The following is a 17340-nucleotide window of genomic DNA, read 5'->3' as shown; positions in this document are numbered from 1 at the left end:
AATCTGCCACCTCTCCAGGAACTCCTGGTTCTATTTAACAAGGGGGTAGTGGCAATAGGACTGGGGAAGCACCCACGGGCCTTGAACCACCGAACTGGTGATTAGGCTGATTTAGTAGATGAAGAAACTGCTGAGATAAAGCCAGCCCAGAAGCTGCTCCCAGATCACAGGGCTTTGACTTGATAGAGAGACACGCATCACAAACAACAAGAGGCAGACGTCACAGTGCCCTCTGATTTAACTCCAGACTCTTCACTGTCTTTTCAGGGTTTTCTTCTGCTTTTGAAGGAAATGTCTCTAGTGGTGTTTCTGTTTCATGGAACATTTTGTACAATTCCACAACTAGTTAATATGTGGAAAATGTATCATGTCAAGTCCAAAGTCAACATGCTCAATGACCTTGCCATAATCTCCAATTTCAGAATCCACTGCTCCGACACTACATACACTCCAAACTGCATCACTGATGATATTAAGAAATTTTTATTACATGACTATAAGTAAGATGATTATGAAATATTTCATTTGCAATTGTTCGGTTTGTTATGTAAAGCACAAGCAGTCACTTTTATGTGCAAGTCTCAGAAATGCATTTAATCCATGGGGAAGAGCAGTGACTAGACAAACAGTGAATATACATGCAATTTACATACCTATAATAAGTTTGGAGCATTTTGTATCCCTTATCCAACCAAAGCAGAGCCAGGATATTCTGGCGTCATAGCTCATGAGAATGTAGGGGCTCACAGTGGGGAAACTTCCAGCAATTAGTGCAGAGGTGTTCAGGAGCCACACACTGGGATTTCTTAAGACAGTGGAACAAACATGAAAGATGAAAGAGAGGGTGCACAAAGACGTAAAAATGCTCACCAAGACGAGGATGCTTTGCATAGCTCTGGACTCAGGAGAGGAACTGGGGGTCAAATTATTCCTGTGGATGTACTGGACTTCCTGCTTGTGCCTGTACAGGGTGGAAAGCATGGAGCAGCTGGCTCCAAGCATGAGCACCAAATGGAGAGCATCACGGAAGAACACCAGTGCTACATATAGGGAGTTTGCGGTTTTCTCCTTAGGTCCAGTAGAACAATAGACATAATTGGTTTTTTTGGTGTGGTTTTTGCCACTCCTGTTGCTAGTCATATACACAGGTACTACAACATTTAGTGCCATGTTCAGGATCCAGCAGAGAATAGTGGAGGGGCCAACATACTTGGGAGATTTTATTTTAAGCTCCATCCACCTGGAGTGTCTAGGACTGATGGTGATGGCCTGGAAGACACTCAGGAGGCAGGTGCTGCCAATGGACACATCTCTGCTCACTCTGTGCACATAGAATACAAGCTTGCACCCGATATCATCTAGGAAATTCTTCATCCCCAAAGCTGTCATGGTTTGGGGGACTCCTCTAGAGAGAATGACCAACACATTGGCAACAGAGAGGTGCTTGATAAACAAATCTGTGGACCTACACTTGCATCCTGTGAAGTAAAGGATGAGATAATGGAGAAGAAGAGAGACATTCCCCAGAACTCCGACTACAGTCTGTAATGAGAAGATTATTCCTACTGCCAATCCTGGATGGCCATTCTGTTCCCAGTGACTGCTATTTGACTTCAGGGTAAGGGAGACCTGCATGAGAATATGAGGCATGAGCCAAGTATGACACTTCAGTGGAAGGCCGACATTCTTCATTTACACTGGATGTACCTCCTTAATGTATTTGCAAGCACAGGGTTCCAAAATTTGAATATATAACATTAATGGCACTTACAAAACTGAATCTAAGTCACAAAGACTGAACATCCCACATTGCTCATAACTCAATGAGACAGGAAATATCATGATTTCTATTAGAATGAAAAGGAGCACACAGACAGCTAACAGTTACTGAGCTTTTTTATTTTTTACACTGAGTCCTTTTTTCAGATTTATTTTTATTTATTTGGAAGGTAGAAAGAGAGAGACATGGAGAAATAGAGAGCAATCTTCTACCCACTGTTTCACTCCCCAGGTGGCTGCAATGGTCAGGGCTGGGCCAGCAGATACAGTAGCAGGGAGCTGGATCAGCAGTAGAGCAGCTGGGACTCAAACTGGCATTCCAGTATGGGATCAATATGGGATGCCAGCGTTGCAGTCAGCAGCTTAACCCACTGCACCACCAAGCCAGCCCCAGACACACTGGAAACTTTGTGCAGGCCAAGTAGGGGCCTGGCTCAGCTGCCTGGTGATAAGGCAATGCATTTCAACAATATGCTGATGTAACATAATTTACTAGCTGTGCTTTTCAGATAACACTGATGTGTATATAGTTGTTTTCAATATTTTATTTTATTTCACACTAGTGGTATTATAATTAAATGTTGCAATTTTCTTTGTAAAAGTTTCCATTTATCTATAAAGATTTATTGCATTGGCCAATACCCATCATGAATATAGGCTTTAGTTTTTGAATAGAATCCAGATGTTCTGAACATAGCAGAATTCTATTAGGATTTGCTCCATACAGATTGGAAAGAAAGAATACACAATTAGGGACTGGTATTGTGGCACAGTGGGTTAAGCTGCCTCTTGTGACCCTGGCATCCCATAGCAGAGTGCCGTTAGAGCCCCAGCTACTCCTGTTCCAATCCAGCTCTCTGTTAATGCACCTGGAAAGGCAGCAGAAGATGCCTCAGTACTTAGGTCCCTGCCACCATGGTGGGAGACCTGGAAGAGGATCCTGGCTCCTGGTTTCAGCATGACCCAGGTTTCTTGGCTGTTGCAGGCATTGAGGAGTGAACCAGCAGCTGCAAAAATCTCTCTCTCTCTTTCTCTCCCTCCCTCCCTCTGTCCCTCTCCTTCTCCTCCCCTCGAATAGATTTTCAAAGATAAAAAATTAAAAAGGAAGGTAATGTTATAAGAATTTAACATCAGATGGCATAAATTTATCCATTACTATGTTTTCTCAGTGAAAAAATAATCTCATCTTAATCCTAAGATCATTTATTTCATAAAATTCAAATACAACACATTTTTGAGGCTCCATTCTATATGTATTCTGTGTTTCAAAGATTTTCAAAAATCACAACTTATTGTTCATATTTTGCTTAAATTATGCAATAATAAATTACAACTTGAGACTAGTGACATAATTTTCCCCACACTCCTTTGTCACATTATTGCTGCGTCTGACTTTGTCATATTACTGGGGGGGAGAAGGGGAGGGTGAGACCCCCCCCTTAACTGGATCACTCTCCAAATGCTGGCAATGGCTGGGGACTAGACCGGAGTGAAGCCAGGAGCTGGGAACTCGATCCAGATTCAGGTCTCTTCTGTGGGTGGCTGTGACCCAAACACTTAAACCATTGCCTGCTATCGCCCCAGAGCTGCACTGGAAGGCAGACAAGAACAGGAGCAGGGACTCTGATGTGGGATGCGGGCATCTTAACCACATGGCTGAACACCTGCCAGCCAAGGTGCTTCTTGACAGGGAGGATGGATAACAGTCCCTGTTGTGTCAGCAGACATGGATATTCCAGGAGGAAGGACTGTCCAATTAAGTGTCCTGTAACCAGAGTTGGAGGTAGCATTTCTATTTCAGCAGCTGCTGTTCAGGTCTTCATATCAACACTCAATGATTCCTGGGCTGTACCCAGCCTATTAGAAACACGGAAGTGCAATGAGCCTACCTGCGCCTATGGAAGACTTAATCTGACTCCTGCCCATGGGGTGAGCGGCAGGTTCATTTCAGAACCACAATCCCTAATCATGGCTGTGGTGTGCACTATGTACTATTAGGCATAGGACCCTGTCTTTTTACCTCTGCTCACTCCTTGGGAATTGTTCCTCAGCTGTGTGGGTTTGGCATGCGGTCAGCTTCAGACCCACAAAGACCACCTTCTTCAGAGATCACGTACCTGGCGTCTGAGGTGCTCACTTCTTGTTGAGATTCCACCTCTTAGATTCAACAGACCCAGTCCCATGACTCCTTCTGGCTGCAAGGGCTGAGGGCTCCATTCACTGCCCAAACAGCCAGTGCTTGTGTGAGGAGGGCTCACTCAGATCCTGGGATATGGATTTGTGAAGTGTGACTTCACCTCCCCTTGGAACAGCAATTATCACTTCACCTGCTCAGGCTGGGGAAAGCCAGGGTGTTTGTGAAAAGCTTTTTTCAGTTGGTAATTACCAAACCCATTCAAGGGTGTAGCTGTACTCTCCAAGGGCTCATGGAACTGTCTGGGAGAGACTTTTCCTTTCACCTGATCTCTGGAGGCAGCCAGAAGCTCACATTCAGGGAGAAGGAAATGCTGAGGCCTGACACAGGAGGGACTGTCCCTGAAGCACACCTGTCTCACTGTGTTCTCTGCTCCTTGAGAAGTTTTCTAGCACAAGATGTGCTCTTTTTCCAAACTCCAGACTCCTGAGCTGCACTGTGTTTTAACCAATGGCAGTGAAACAAAGCCACAATACACTGTAGAAGGATTTTCCAAGAGATTCAAATGAGAGGAAGAACACAACAGTTTTTACCACCAGGAATGATGCATAAAACTAAATGTGAATTGATCTGCAAGTCCAAATCACTTAGAAATTTCTAGCAAAATTCATGCATATTCAACCTCTCTCCCTGTCCCAATGTGACAGGAATGCACATTCAAACAAACACAGAACTTTCTGAATTAATTACAAATAAAGCATGGCTTTACAGGCAGGGTCATATGATCCAACAGGCAGATTTTACAATCACATTAACTCTCAGATCTGTCCATATTTTTTGCCCCCCCCCCCAAGAGCACTGAATTGTTATCATGGTCTTCTACCCTGAGTGTGTAGCTAAACTTTCAGTACTGCCTTGGTTGTTTTTTAATTAGTTAGGAAATACCAAGCATGTGTTTAAATTAATTCTTGTTTTTTTTCATTCTACAAACAAGTGGACATTTTGATCCCACATCAGTATTGAGAGAGCCCTCATTTCTGAGTCAGGAAGTAGGGCCTAGATGGTGACAGTCCCAAGTCCCAACACAAACAGATCTACCTTTTACACATAGAAGAAGACATGTATGTGTGTGCACCCCTAACCACATACACAGTCACGCACACTCAGATACTTATAGACACACATAAAGAGTATTCAAAGTTTATGGAAAATTCATGTTATGAAAAAACTATGCATGGATTTCAGAATTTTTAAACTTATGTGTTTTAATTTATTATATATATATATATATATATAAGATTTATTTATTTTCCTTGAAAGTCAGCGTTACACAGAGAGAGAAGGAGAGGCAGAGAGAGAGAGAGGTCTTCCATCTGCTGGCACACTCCCCAATTGGCTGCAGCAGCCAGAGCTGCACTGATCCAAAGCCAGGAGCCAGCAGCCTCCTCTGGGTCTTACACATGGGTGCAGGGACCCAAGGGTTTGGGCCACCCTCCACTGCCTTCCCCAACCATAGCAGAAAGCTGGACAGGAAATGGAGCTGCCAGGACCCGAACCACTGCCCATATGGGATGCTGGCACTGCAGGCAGCAGCTTTACCTGCTATTCCACAGTGCCGGCCCCTGCAAATTTTATTTTTGAGGTAGAATATTTTTAATTTACATTATAGTCAAAGGCTTATTGAGCCACTAGATATAAAGTTCAACAAATAAGAGGTCAAATGACCACAGTTCAGCAGGAATATTTGAGGGAGATATAAATGAAAATTAGAAGATTTCTGTTTCATACACTTACAGTAAATTTTAAAATAGCCACATTCCACACTGAACCTGTTAAAAATTTAAAATTAAAAATAATACTACAGGAAAATCCAGCTGCCTTTCTAGAAAGGCTCAAAAAGGGTCTTGATAAGTATATTGATTTAGATCCTGACTCTGCTGTAGGAAATGCCATATTAGGGGATAGGTTCCTAACTCAAGCCCCCCCTGATATTAGAAGAAAGCTTCAGAAATCAGGGTTGGGTTGAGTACCCCCTTGACTGGCATCATAGAGGCTGACTCCTTGGTCTACTTTATTAGAGACCAGGAGAACGAGGAGCAAGCTAGCAGCAGAGGATAGGCAACAGGCCAATCAATGGCTGCTTTACACGGTGATCTGCCGTCAAGGAGACCCAGCAAGGCCAATGCACCCCAAACTTGCTGATATAAAGAGCCAGGGCATTGAGCAAGCAGCTATCATGACAACAACTGCCTTCTGTCAGCTCTGCCAAGAGCAAGGCCACTGGACACGGAACTTCCCTGGGTGTCGAAGGACTCCTGGTTCAGAACCACAGACCTTGTGGCCCTGAGTTAAAAAGCCTTTGGCTCTGCCCAGCCTCTGTCCAGCTTCCAGCTCCAGCCACTGCTATTGAGGGGATGGCGTAGGGTCAGTGAAACGCAAGTTGCCTATTTCTATCGGCCTCCTATTCAGCTCTCCTCCTAGTCCAGCCATGTAATGCAAGTCAACAGGGTGCCTCCCTTAAAGGAGATTTGCATCTCTTGCAATTCTCTTCCAGCACCCCCTGGATAGGTCTGGGCCTCACACACCCAGCCAGGCCTTAAAAGTCTATCCAATAGCATTAAGCTTAGAAAGCCCTCCCTGCCAGTTCCTAAAAGCATGGCTTTCAGTAACAGCTAACTCAGATAGTCCTGCACCTATTTGGACAGGTCCTCACTGAGGACTTAAAGGGCCTATCTCTGGAGGGGGGTGCACAATATTTCATAATGTAGATGGTTAAATATAAATGATTTGATAGTCTGTCTCCTTTCCCAGCCTGAGACTCTAGTCTTGTACATTGGCTTAACTTCCTAGCAAAACTAGCTACTAGATATCCAGAGGAAAACAAAGCATTGCTAGTCCATTAGAGTGTTAATTATTTAACCCTTATCCTCACCCCTGGGGAGAGAAAACCTGCCCCAGGGAGGATATGGGCCATGCAGCAAATTCCTACTTCTGCAAACTTCAGGCAGTCTCAGCTTTTCTCTATCAGGTTACAGGTTCCTAGATACAGGGAAATACCCTAGGGTTCCTAAACCAGGCTCTCAACAGGCAGCCAAAGCAGAGCCCCTTCCTTTGGGGGAAAGAGCAAACCACAGCCTTTCCTCAGCTAAAGCATGCTATGACTAAAGCCCCTATGCTAGGACTGCCAAACCCAGAGAGACCCTCCCAGCTGTACTTCACTGGGAGGCAAGGAGTCACCTTAGGAGTGTCAACTCAGGATCTGGGACCTGTTAAGCAACCTGTGGGCTACCTTTCTAAAACCTTAGACATGGGCCAGTGCTGTGGCTCACTAGGCTAATCCTCCGCATTGTGGCGCTGGCACACCAGGTTCTAGTCTTGGTCGGGGCGCCAGATTCTGTCCCGGTTGCCCCTCTTCCAGGCCAGCTCTCTGCTGTGGCCAGGGAGTGCAGTGGAGGATGGCCCAAGTGCTTGGGCCCTGCACCCCATGGGAGACCAGGAGAAGCACCTGGCTCCTGCCATCGGATCAGTGCAGTGCGCCGGCCATAGCGTGCCAGCCATGGTGGCCATTGGAGGGTGAACCAACAGAAAAGGAAGACCTTTCTCTTTGTCTCTCTCTCTCACTGTCCACTCTGCCTGTCAAAAATAAATAAATAAATAAAACCTTAGACATGGTTGCACAAGGATGGCCTCCACTGCCTAAGGATGATAGCAGCAGCTGCCTTGCTGACAGAGGAAGTATCTAGAATTACATTGGGGCAAAATATCACCCTTCATACCCCACATCAATAAATTCTATATTAGAGCAAAAGGGCTCTCACTGGCTCACAGATAGTAGAATACTAAAATATCAGGTCCTCCTTCTAGAAAACCCTCAGGTAAAAATAAGGCACTGCTCTACTCTAAACCCAGCTACCTTAATGCCAGTTCCAGGGAACGTGGTCCCCTCCACTCCTGTACTGAGACTATAGACTTGATCTATGCCAGCAGAAGGGACCTAAAAGACAGCCCCCTGACTAATGCACATGAAGCAGCTTTGTCAGATGGGACCTGCTTCTCATGGTATGCAACAGTTAAGGCATGGCACATTATTGAAGCGTGCTCTGCTCCCAGGAACTTTTGCTCAGTTACCAGAACTGATTGCCTTAACCAGAGCTCTAGATCACACAAGGGATTTGTAAGGCATCTTCACTCTGCATGAAGACCTCAGTCTTCTGGTAAGGTAGAAAGAGCCAACCAGGCTCTATGGAAAACATCACAAGGATAGAAATGTGTGCTTGGTAAGAAAGGTTTTGAAGGAAAGAGTTTTTTAAATAAGGAAAGGACATGGTTTGTAAGAATGACTTTATCCTGATGGCTAGTTTACTCTAGACTGGAATGGAAATGAAGGAATGTTTCAAGTAAGTTGAAGAGGGTGTGTGGAAGTCACAAAAGGTTATGAAAGAAACAAATATTGGACATGCTAACTGCTGCTCCAGGGGGTATCTGTGCCATGTTCCAGGAAGAATGTTGTCTCTGGGTCTAGACAGGTACAAATCCAAATTCATACTTTTCCTGGACAAAGCCAAACAGCTCCAGGACCAGGCCAAACAGGGCTGGGATTTCTGGCCTGACATCTGGTCATGGAAATCCTGGCTATTTCCTCTTCTTGGCCCAATAGCTTCTGTAATCTTGATGCTTCTCTTTGGACCATGTGTTTTTAATGCCCTTGTTCATTTTGTCTCTAACAGACTAAAAGCTATTGAACTCCAAATGGTCGTCAGACATGGCTTCCAGTCCATTCCACTGGATGACCTGAGCAGCCCTCTGGACCAAGCAGCACAGTCTTTCCAAGGCCACTGTCACACACCATAAGACAGATAGCAAGAGGAAATACCCAAAACCCCCTCAACGCCCACATGCCAGCTTTGAAGAAGTTACAGAAAATGGAACTCCATCTGTAATCCCAAAGAAGAATTTTGGGTATTACCTCTTGAGGGGGAAATGTTAGGTAGGAAGTCAGTTATGAGCTTGTGTGTGTGCGACATAAAGGCCTAAAGATCCAGCACATGCTGCATCTCAAAGTCATCCTGATGGCGTTTCAGGGGTAGACCGGTATTCACATCCTGCCCTGCCCTGCCCCCTTCTACCTGATAACTTGCCAGGTGGGGGGGTCGCCACCCCTTATGCCTGACAAATCTTCCACAATCTCCCAGGTACAGCCCAGTATCTGCATCTCAAACATCCTGCTCCCTTCCTCCTGTCTGATAACATTTGCATCCATAAAGTCCTTTGTTTCAGACCTTCAAGAGAGAAGTTTTTCTATTTACATCCAAAAAGCCCTTTGTTCCAAGAGGAGCAGAGGTGGGGAAGCAAGACCCATCTCCTTAAAAACCCCCAGCCTCAACCAGACTGTGTGCTCAGCCCTCTGCCTCTCTGCTGAGCCACCCGCCTGGCCTGGTCAGGTGTCATCTCTCCACCCAACCGTGTAACCTCCTTCCTTCCCCCCCCACCAGTCCGAGCGACTGGGCACCCTCCCAGGTCCTGTCTGGAGAGGTGCCCATCCATCCTTATGGTTGTCCCTTCCCTAATAAACCTTGCTATTTTACCTCCCACTAAAAAAATAAATAAATAACATTAAATTAAATTAAATTAAAAATAATAAAATAGCCAGAGTTCATTAATACTATAGTAGTATATCATCTTAACAATTTAACATTAAAGATTTTAAACAGTTTGACAAACAATATTTTACACCAGAATAAATTTTAATTTCATTTTCCATGAACTTTTTGACATACCCTTATACTCACACACTCTCCACAACAAATTCACACATTCATCTACAACTCACCACATAGAAATACACATTTACACAGACCCACTAATATGTACACCACATAATATCCCACAGTCCTATAAAGCCACATGCACCATCAGTAGGCATGTGTGCATCTCAACAAGGTTTTCATGTGTGAATATGGAGATCTACCCAGAATCTGGAATCGCTGAAAAGGAGCACACATTTTACTGTTTTTATTCTTTGCATCCTTGTAACAACCTCCAAAGATGCAGCATTCTCATTGTACAACCTTACAAGGTGCTGTGAGCATTTTCACTTGAGGTCAAGCACAGGGTGACCACATTTGAGTGGCGGGAGACTGACAGCGTGTGGGTGTATGATAAAGTATGGTAAAGGAGGGCACAGGGAAGTGAGCTATCAGTCTTGTAGAGAAAGCAGGTGTGGAACAAGGAATAGACATGGTACCTGCACACCAATCCTGTAGGCAGAAGGTTCTGCTGAGGTCTCTGGAATGCAGGCATAGAGGTTGTGGAAATTGGGATGGTAAAAAGGGCACAGGGTGGCCGGCCTTGTGGCATAGCAGCTAGGGCCACCACCTGCAGTGCTGGCATCCCGCATGGGCACCGGTTCGAGTCCTGGCCACTCCACTTCCAATCCAGCTCTCTGTTATGGCCTGGGAAAGCAGTGGAGGATGGCCCAACTCCTTGGGCCCATGCACCCACATGGGAGACCTGGAAGAAGCTCCTTGCTTCAGATTGGTTCAGCTCTGGCCATTGTGGCCAATTGCGGAGTGAACCAGCAGATGGAGGACCTATCTCCCTCTCCCTCTCCCTCTCCCTCTCCCTCTCCCTCTCCCTCTCCCTCTCCCTCTCCCTCTCCCTCTCCCTCTCCCTCTCCCTCTCCCTCTCCCTCTCCCTCTCCCTCTCCCTCTCCTCTCTCTGTGTAACTATGACTTTCAAATAAAGAAATACATCTTTAAAAAAAGAAGTACAGAATGTAGGTGGGCTTCTGAAATACACTAGAGTCATAGCCTGTGGGAGTCATATGCTGCTTAAATGTTTACTCAACCTTGTCCTTCAAATAAATCAGATTTCCTGAAATTGGATGAATTCTTTTTAAAGATTTATTTTATTTATTTGAAAGTCACAGTTATACAGAGAGAGAAGGAGAGGCAGAGAGAGAGAGAGAGAGGAGAGAGAGAGAAAGGTCTTCCATCCACTTGTTCACACCCCAATTGGCCACAATGGCCGCAGCTGTTCGGATCCAAAGCTAGGAGCCAAGAGCTTCCTCTAGATCTTCCCACATGGGTGAAGGACTTAGGTCATCCTCTACTGCTTTCCCAGGCCATAGCAGAAAGCTGGATGGGAGGTGGAGCAGTCAGGACTCTACCGGTGCCTGTATGGGATGCCAGCACTGCGGGTAGTGGCTTTACTGTTACTCCACAGCGCCAGCTGGAGGGATAAATATTTGGCAGCTTTATTGAGATACTGAGGACATAAAAATTGCATATATTTATGGAGTGGAGCCCAATTTTTTTTTATATAGGTGTATTGTGGAATGATCACCACACTGCAACAGATGTAGAACCACTGTTTTTATGGTCTTTGTATGTGTGTGTGGAGATGTTGAACTTAAGATACATCACCTTAGGAAATTTGAAAGCATAATACAGTATTTTAATGATCATTCCCACACTGTATATTAAATCTCCATGCATTGTTCATTTTACACAACTGAAGATTTTCCATCTTCCCATTGCCTGCCCCTCTAGCCCCTGGAACTCAACATTCTCCTCTCTGCATCTACAGGATTGATGGTTACAGATTCCACAAATAAGAGATATCATGCAGTATTTCTTTATTTTTCTACATATTTACATTGTGGGATGATTATATTAAGCTAAATAACAAATTGATCACCTCACATCCTTACCAATTTAAAAATTTTTTCAGTGAGAGCCTTTGAAAGTGACTCCTTTGCTATTATTCCAGGGTAGTGTTTATGACATGTCAATGCATTAAGGAGTTATCTGGGAATCCCATAATTTTCAGTAAGGATACTAAGAATATAGAGTGGGACCAGGAGCATGCCTTCAACAAATGGTGTTGAGAACACCAGAGCCCCACAAGTAACAAAGTGCAGCAGTGCCTTTAACACACACTATAACAAAGGCAACTCACAATGAATTGAAGATTTAAATTTAGGACCTGATACTGATGTAGCCAAGTAGCTAGCAAGTGTGAGCTCATGTCATCAGCTGCCCCTGCTCCCAAGTGCACTGCCCAATCTACTTCCCCTGTCCATGCAGTGGAAAATCACGGCTCCACGAAACCACCACTGAGAACAGGAGTCTTAAAATAACCAACATGGCTGCAGGCAGCAACCTGTGATGAGCTTTAGCTCATTTCTGTCATTATAATAAACTCACCATGGCTGACACTGCTGCTTTCATCAGGTACCTGATGCTGTGCTACTTCTGATGCTTCCTAAGAAAGACAAGGAAATGAGCAGTTCTGAAGCCTTCACAATACTCTCCCTGGCAAGCATTCATTCAGTTAAACCTGGCTCCCATGTTTCCAAGTCATGTAAGGGATGGGCCTGAACTTCATGGAGTGCAGCCCGCTTCAGAGTATGCATGGACTCCCCCCTCAGTGTGTACTTTCACTTTTCATACAGATGAATGTTGTTTCTCTGCTGACTTTCACCTATGTCTCATCGTTGAGTCCCTTCTGCTACCAGAGACAAGAAGCTGGATCCACCCACTCCATCACAAAACCACAAGATTCCTAGAGGAGAGCATAGGCCAAAAGCACCTTGGCATTGGTCTGTGCAATGACTTTTGGAACAAGACACCAAAAATGCAGGAAAACAAACACAGAGATTGATAGGAGAGCCATCATCAAACCAGAAATTTCAGCACAACAAGGAAAATAATCAATATACTTTAAAGGCAACTATGGAATTGGACAATTCCAGGGAGACACAGGAGCTTCACTACCAGTGCTTCCATGTCAGATTCAGGATCTTCTGCTCCCTCCAGGTCAGTCCCTGTCTGCCTCAGGGATCTAAGAAACAAACAACAACTATAAAAGACTTTGTATTGGCAATTAGCAAGACGAACGGAGTTTTACCAATATTCCCAGTAACCCATCTAGTGCTTTCACTGCAGCTGCAGGTGAAAAGATAATTGCAGCTCTGCAGAGAGGTGAGGTCACAGGCACACACCATTTCTAGTGCTGCAGCTGCCTCCAGCCCACCCAGTGCTGACTGGGGTGACCTTTGTGCTGAGGCTTGCCCTGGCAACTGAGACAAATTGGGGATTTTCTACATCAGTCCAAAGGAGAGAGGCTTCAAGTGAGAGGCATATCAGGAGTCTGGGTGAGTGATGAAGCGGGAAAATGGGATTTCCCATGTTTGCTCCTGGTTTGTGCTGCAGCACACAGGGAGGAGGAAGGATTCTGAGATGTGTGCTGAGCTAGCACAGGAACATGGGGGTCCTACACCCTACTCCAATCCCTTGTGGCTCTTGATGTACTTTGGTGTCATGCATAATGATATTGATTCTTATAGCTTAATGAAAATAATCATGCCATCTGGTGTTTAATGTATTTAAGGACTATAGGTCCAAAATAAGTTTCTGTTCAGTCTTCTGTACAGGACTCATACACTCCACTTTCAGAATTAGCAGAGTGGCTGCTGTGGAACTCAACATGCTTATAATGTAGACAGAGACAAACCTCAGAATCGTATAATCCTGGGATGCAAGAGTGGCTGCCAGTGGCAACTGCTGAAATAGAAAGGTTTTCTCCAACCCTGTTGTATGAATTGCTCAGTGGATATAATGATTATTTCCCATTGAAAATCCCCATGATTCTTTGATTATGGTAAGATTTTATTCCTTGTTTAAGAAGGGGGAGCCTATTTAAGAAATAAAGTACTGTTACCCTGTACTAATTAGTTTCAGATAGCAGCTTTCATGTACAAATGTATGTTCTGACTTTTGTTCTGGACTAAAAATATTTTCATCTTAACTGCAAGCTCCACATTGTCATGTGATAAAATAAGTAAGATTTTTTTGACAGATAGTTAGACAGTGAGGGAGAGAGACAGAGAGAAAGATCTTCCTTCCATTGGTTCACGCCCCAAATGGCCACTATGGCTGGAGCTGCACCAATCTGAAGCCAGGAGCCAGGTGCTTCTTCCTAGTCTCCCATGTGGGTGCAGGGCCCAAGCACTTGGGCCATCCTCCACTGCCTTCCCAGGCCACAGCAGAGAGCTGGACTGGAAGAGGAGCAACTGGGACTAGAACCTGGTGCACCTATGGGATGCTGGTGCCTCAGGCGGAGGATTAACCAAGTGAGCCACAGCACCGGCCCCACAAGTAAGATTTAACAACAGAGATTGCATTTGCTATACAAGGCTTACATTCAATACTTCTTAAAAATTTTGACCTATGGCAAAATACTTTTACTTAATTATTAGTAAAGATATAAGTATATTACATGTTCCTAGTAATATTAAGTTTCTACCATACTTGATTTCACCAGACTGGTATTAATGTCACTTCATACAGGGTACAATCACTTTTCAGTACTACATGCCATTTTTCCTGGTACAAACATCAACTAATATTTCTATTGTCTTCCAAAATACAGCCAATTTGGTCTAATTTAAGTAGAGTTTTTAAGGAGAACGAGTTGAGATAATGATACTAAAATCAGGATATATGCATCTTGGTAAGATAGCTAAATGTATAATCATTATTGAGGTTAGCTTATGGAATAAATCTTTATGTATCAAAGTAAACTAATACATACAAACTATGAAAACAAATCACCAGTAGTCTAAGATAAATTGATAATGCATGAAATTAGCTAGGTATACATATGTGTCATTTGAAGAACACAGCTAAGTATCTCTGTTAGAAATACACAGTGGTTAATTTGAGTACTTTAGTACAAGCCCAGGTTCAACACTCCACTTTTCACACAAAGAAGTTTAAATTTGGACAAATAACTAACCTGAAGCGGCTTGCATGATCATTTTGTTTCCAATGAAATGAATCCTGCTGCCTTCTCATGATGTTATGAAAAATACTGGAATTAATACATGTGTCTCTTCATGTCTGTAATTAGCGTTGTGTAAATAGCCTCAAAGATTATTATGGCTCACTAGGCTAATTCTCTGCCTGCAGCACTGGCACTTTGGCTTCTAGTCCCGGTTGGGGCGCCGGTTCTGTCCTGGTTGCCCCTCTTCCAGTCCAGCTCTTTGCTGTGGCCCAGGAAGGCAGTGGAGGACGGCCCAAGTGCTTGGACCCTGCACCTGCATGGGAGACCAGGAGGACGCTCCTGGCTCCTGGCTTCTGATTCCTGCAGTGTGCCGGCCGTGGTGGCCATTTGGGGGTTGAACAAATGGAAGGAAGACCTTTCTCTGTGTTTCACTGTCTAACTCTGCCTGTCAAAAAAAAAAAAGATTATATATTAAACTCTCTGGATGTGTAAGAAAGAAAAATATTAAGCAGCTATCTTTAAGGGTGAACTTGTGTAAATAGAGAATAATATGAGTAAAGAATGCTGAATTTCAACTGACATTAATACACCTGGCTTGCATATCATGTTCCCATACAGAAATCTCTGGCCCAGAAACAATAAACAGGCACTGGGAGCAGGTGGGGTGGTCACCAGAGATTTGACAATTGGGAAGATCTTCTTATTTCAAACTGTCTCTGGAATCCTGGGGAATCTCTTCTTTCCCATTATCACTACATCAACTTCACAGGATGCAAGTTTAGACTCTCAGATTTGATCATCAAACACCTGACTGTAGCCAACTGCTTAGTCATTCTCTCTAGAGGAGTTCCCCAAACCATGGCAGCTTTGGGGATGAAGGATTTCCCCAGTGATATTGACTGCAAACTTGTGTTCTATGTGTACAGAGTGAGTATGGGTGTGTCCACTGGCCCCACCTGCCTCCTGAATGTCTCCAAGTCCATCACCATCAGTCCCAGGAACACCAGATGGGCAGAGCTGAAAGCAAAAGCTCCCAAGTACATTGGCCCCTCCAACATCCTCTGCTGGATGCTGAATCTGATACTAAACGTCGTGGTGCCTGTGTATGTGACTAGGAAAAGGAATGACAATAACACTACAAAGGAAACAGATTACAGCTACTGTCATTCTGTGAATCCTGGAAAATTCACAGAGTCCTTGTATTTGGCCCTGATATTTTTCCGAAATATTCTCTTTGTGGGCTTCATACTGTGGGCCAGCAGCTTCATGATTTTCATCATGTACAGACACAGGCAACAGGCCCAATACATTCATAGGACCAACGTCACCTCCAGATCCTCCCCAGAGTCCAGAGCCACCCACAGCATCCTCGTCTTTGTGAGCAGTTTTGTATCTTTGAGCACTCTCTCCTCCATCTTTCACAGTTGCTTAACTGTTTTAAATGATCAGGGTTATGTGGCTGGTGAACACCTCTGCACTAGTCAAGGGAAGTTTCCAAGCTGTGAGCACCTACAATCTCACAATTCATGACTCCAGAGTTCCCAGGCTCTGCTGTGCCCACACAAGGAATACAGAACTCCTTACTTAGCATGAGTGTGTAAATTCTAGGTGTATACAAATGGTTAGTTCTCTGATGCCTTGTAAATTTTTTCATTCATTTATTTACTTGAAAGACAGTCACAGAGCTCACCATACTGTAATTCGTTCCAAAAATTTTATCTTGTGTCCGGATTGAGGTCAAAGCTAGAGCCAGGAACTCAATTACTTGTGCCATCAACACCACCCCCCAGTGTCTGCCTTGGCAAGTAGCTGAGTTTCAGTCAAAGTTGGGTATCAAATCCAGATACTGTGATATTGGGTATGTTCTTCTTGAATGGCAACTTAACTGCTAGGCCAAATGCCTACCAAACACAATGTGAGTTCTTTATTCTTGAAGCCCTCTGAATGTTTAACCATTGAAACACACCATTTCCTGCGCAGTCACCTTGCACACCTGGCACCTTGGAGCATCAACCCCACACTTTGACCACTCTGTGAATTCAACACTCTCATTCCTTTGACCCTCTTTCCCATCTCTCCCTCTGCATTATTTCTTGTCACACCCCCACAATCTCTTCCTGTGCACCAGTGGCCCCTCCCTAGGCCCTCACATCAGCCTGCTCTGTCATAAACACACTCTCTGCCATGCCCCTGAATTTCCATAGGCAGTGAGGTTGAGCTGTGGGCAAAAGTCCGACACTTTCCAAGAGAAATTTCATCTTCTTATTTAGCTTGTATCCCATTGAATATCCTTCTCAGAGGATGTGCTGTTATAATTGTATGCTAACTTAAATGTTTCGTCAGCTCCGTGGCCTGAAGATTTTGGGAAAAAGCACACTTTGGAGTAGGAAAACTTCTCAGGCATCACAAAATCCAGGAAGACACATGAGCATGAGGCAGCCCCTCTTGTCGCAGAACCCAGCAGGAGCTACTGCCTCCCTGTGTGACTGGTCTGTCTCCAGGCATCAGGGAAATGAAGGAGACTCTCAGACACTGCCACAGTCTCTTGGCAGATGGTAACTACAAACCTCTAATTAGTTTTTGGTCACAAGGAACTGGGGAACATTTTTCATAAATTTCCTCACTGCCTCAGGCCTGTC

The 17340-nt window shown here is 44.4% G+C and overlaps 1 protein-coding gene and 1 pseudogene across 1 annotated transcript; one reads left to right on the top strand and one right to left on the bottom strand.

The window, feature by feature from the left end:
- Window positions 1-645: 645 nt before the first annotated feature.
- ORYCUNV1R1544 (vomeronasal 1 receptor oryCunV1R1544) lies at window positions 646-1635 on the bottom strand. The gene has a single exon (NM_001167233.1). The coding sequence runs from the start codon at window positions 1633-1635 to the stop codon at window positions 646-648; it is 990 nt and encodes a 329-aa protein (NP_001160705.1).
- ORYCUNV1R-PS1616 (vomeronasal 1 receptor oryCunV1R-ps1616 pseudogene) lies at window positions 15366-16289 on the top strand (annotated as a pseudogene).

Source organism: Oryctolagus cuniculus, chromosome 18 (assembly GCF_051225735.1).
Source record: "Oryctolagus cuniculus isolate XC-2025 breed Fujian yellow rabbit chromosome 18, ASM5122573v1, whole genome shotgun sequence".
Classification (NCBI taxonomy): Eukaryota; Metazoa; Chordata; class Mammalia; order Lagomorpha; family Leporidae; genus Oryctolagus; species Oryctolagus cuniculus.
The sequence above is the reverse complement of the archived record's forward strand: the minus strand, read 5'-3'. Positions and strand labels throughout refer to the sequence as shown.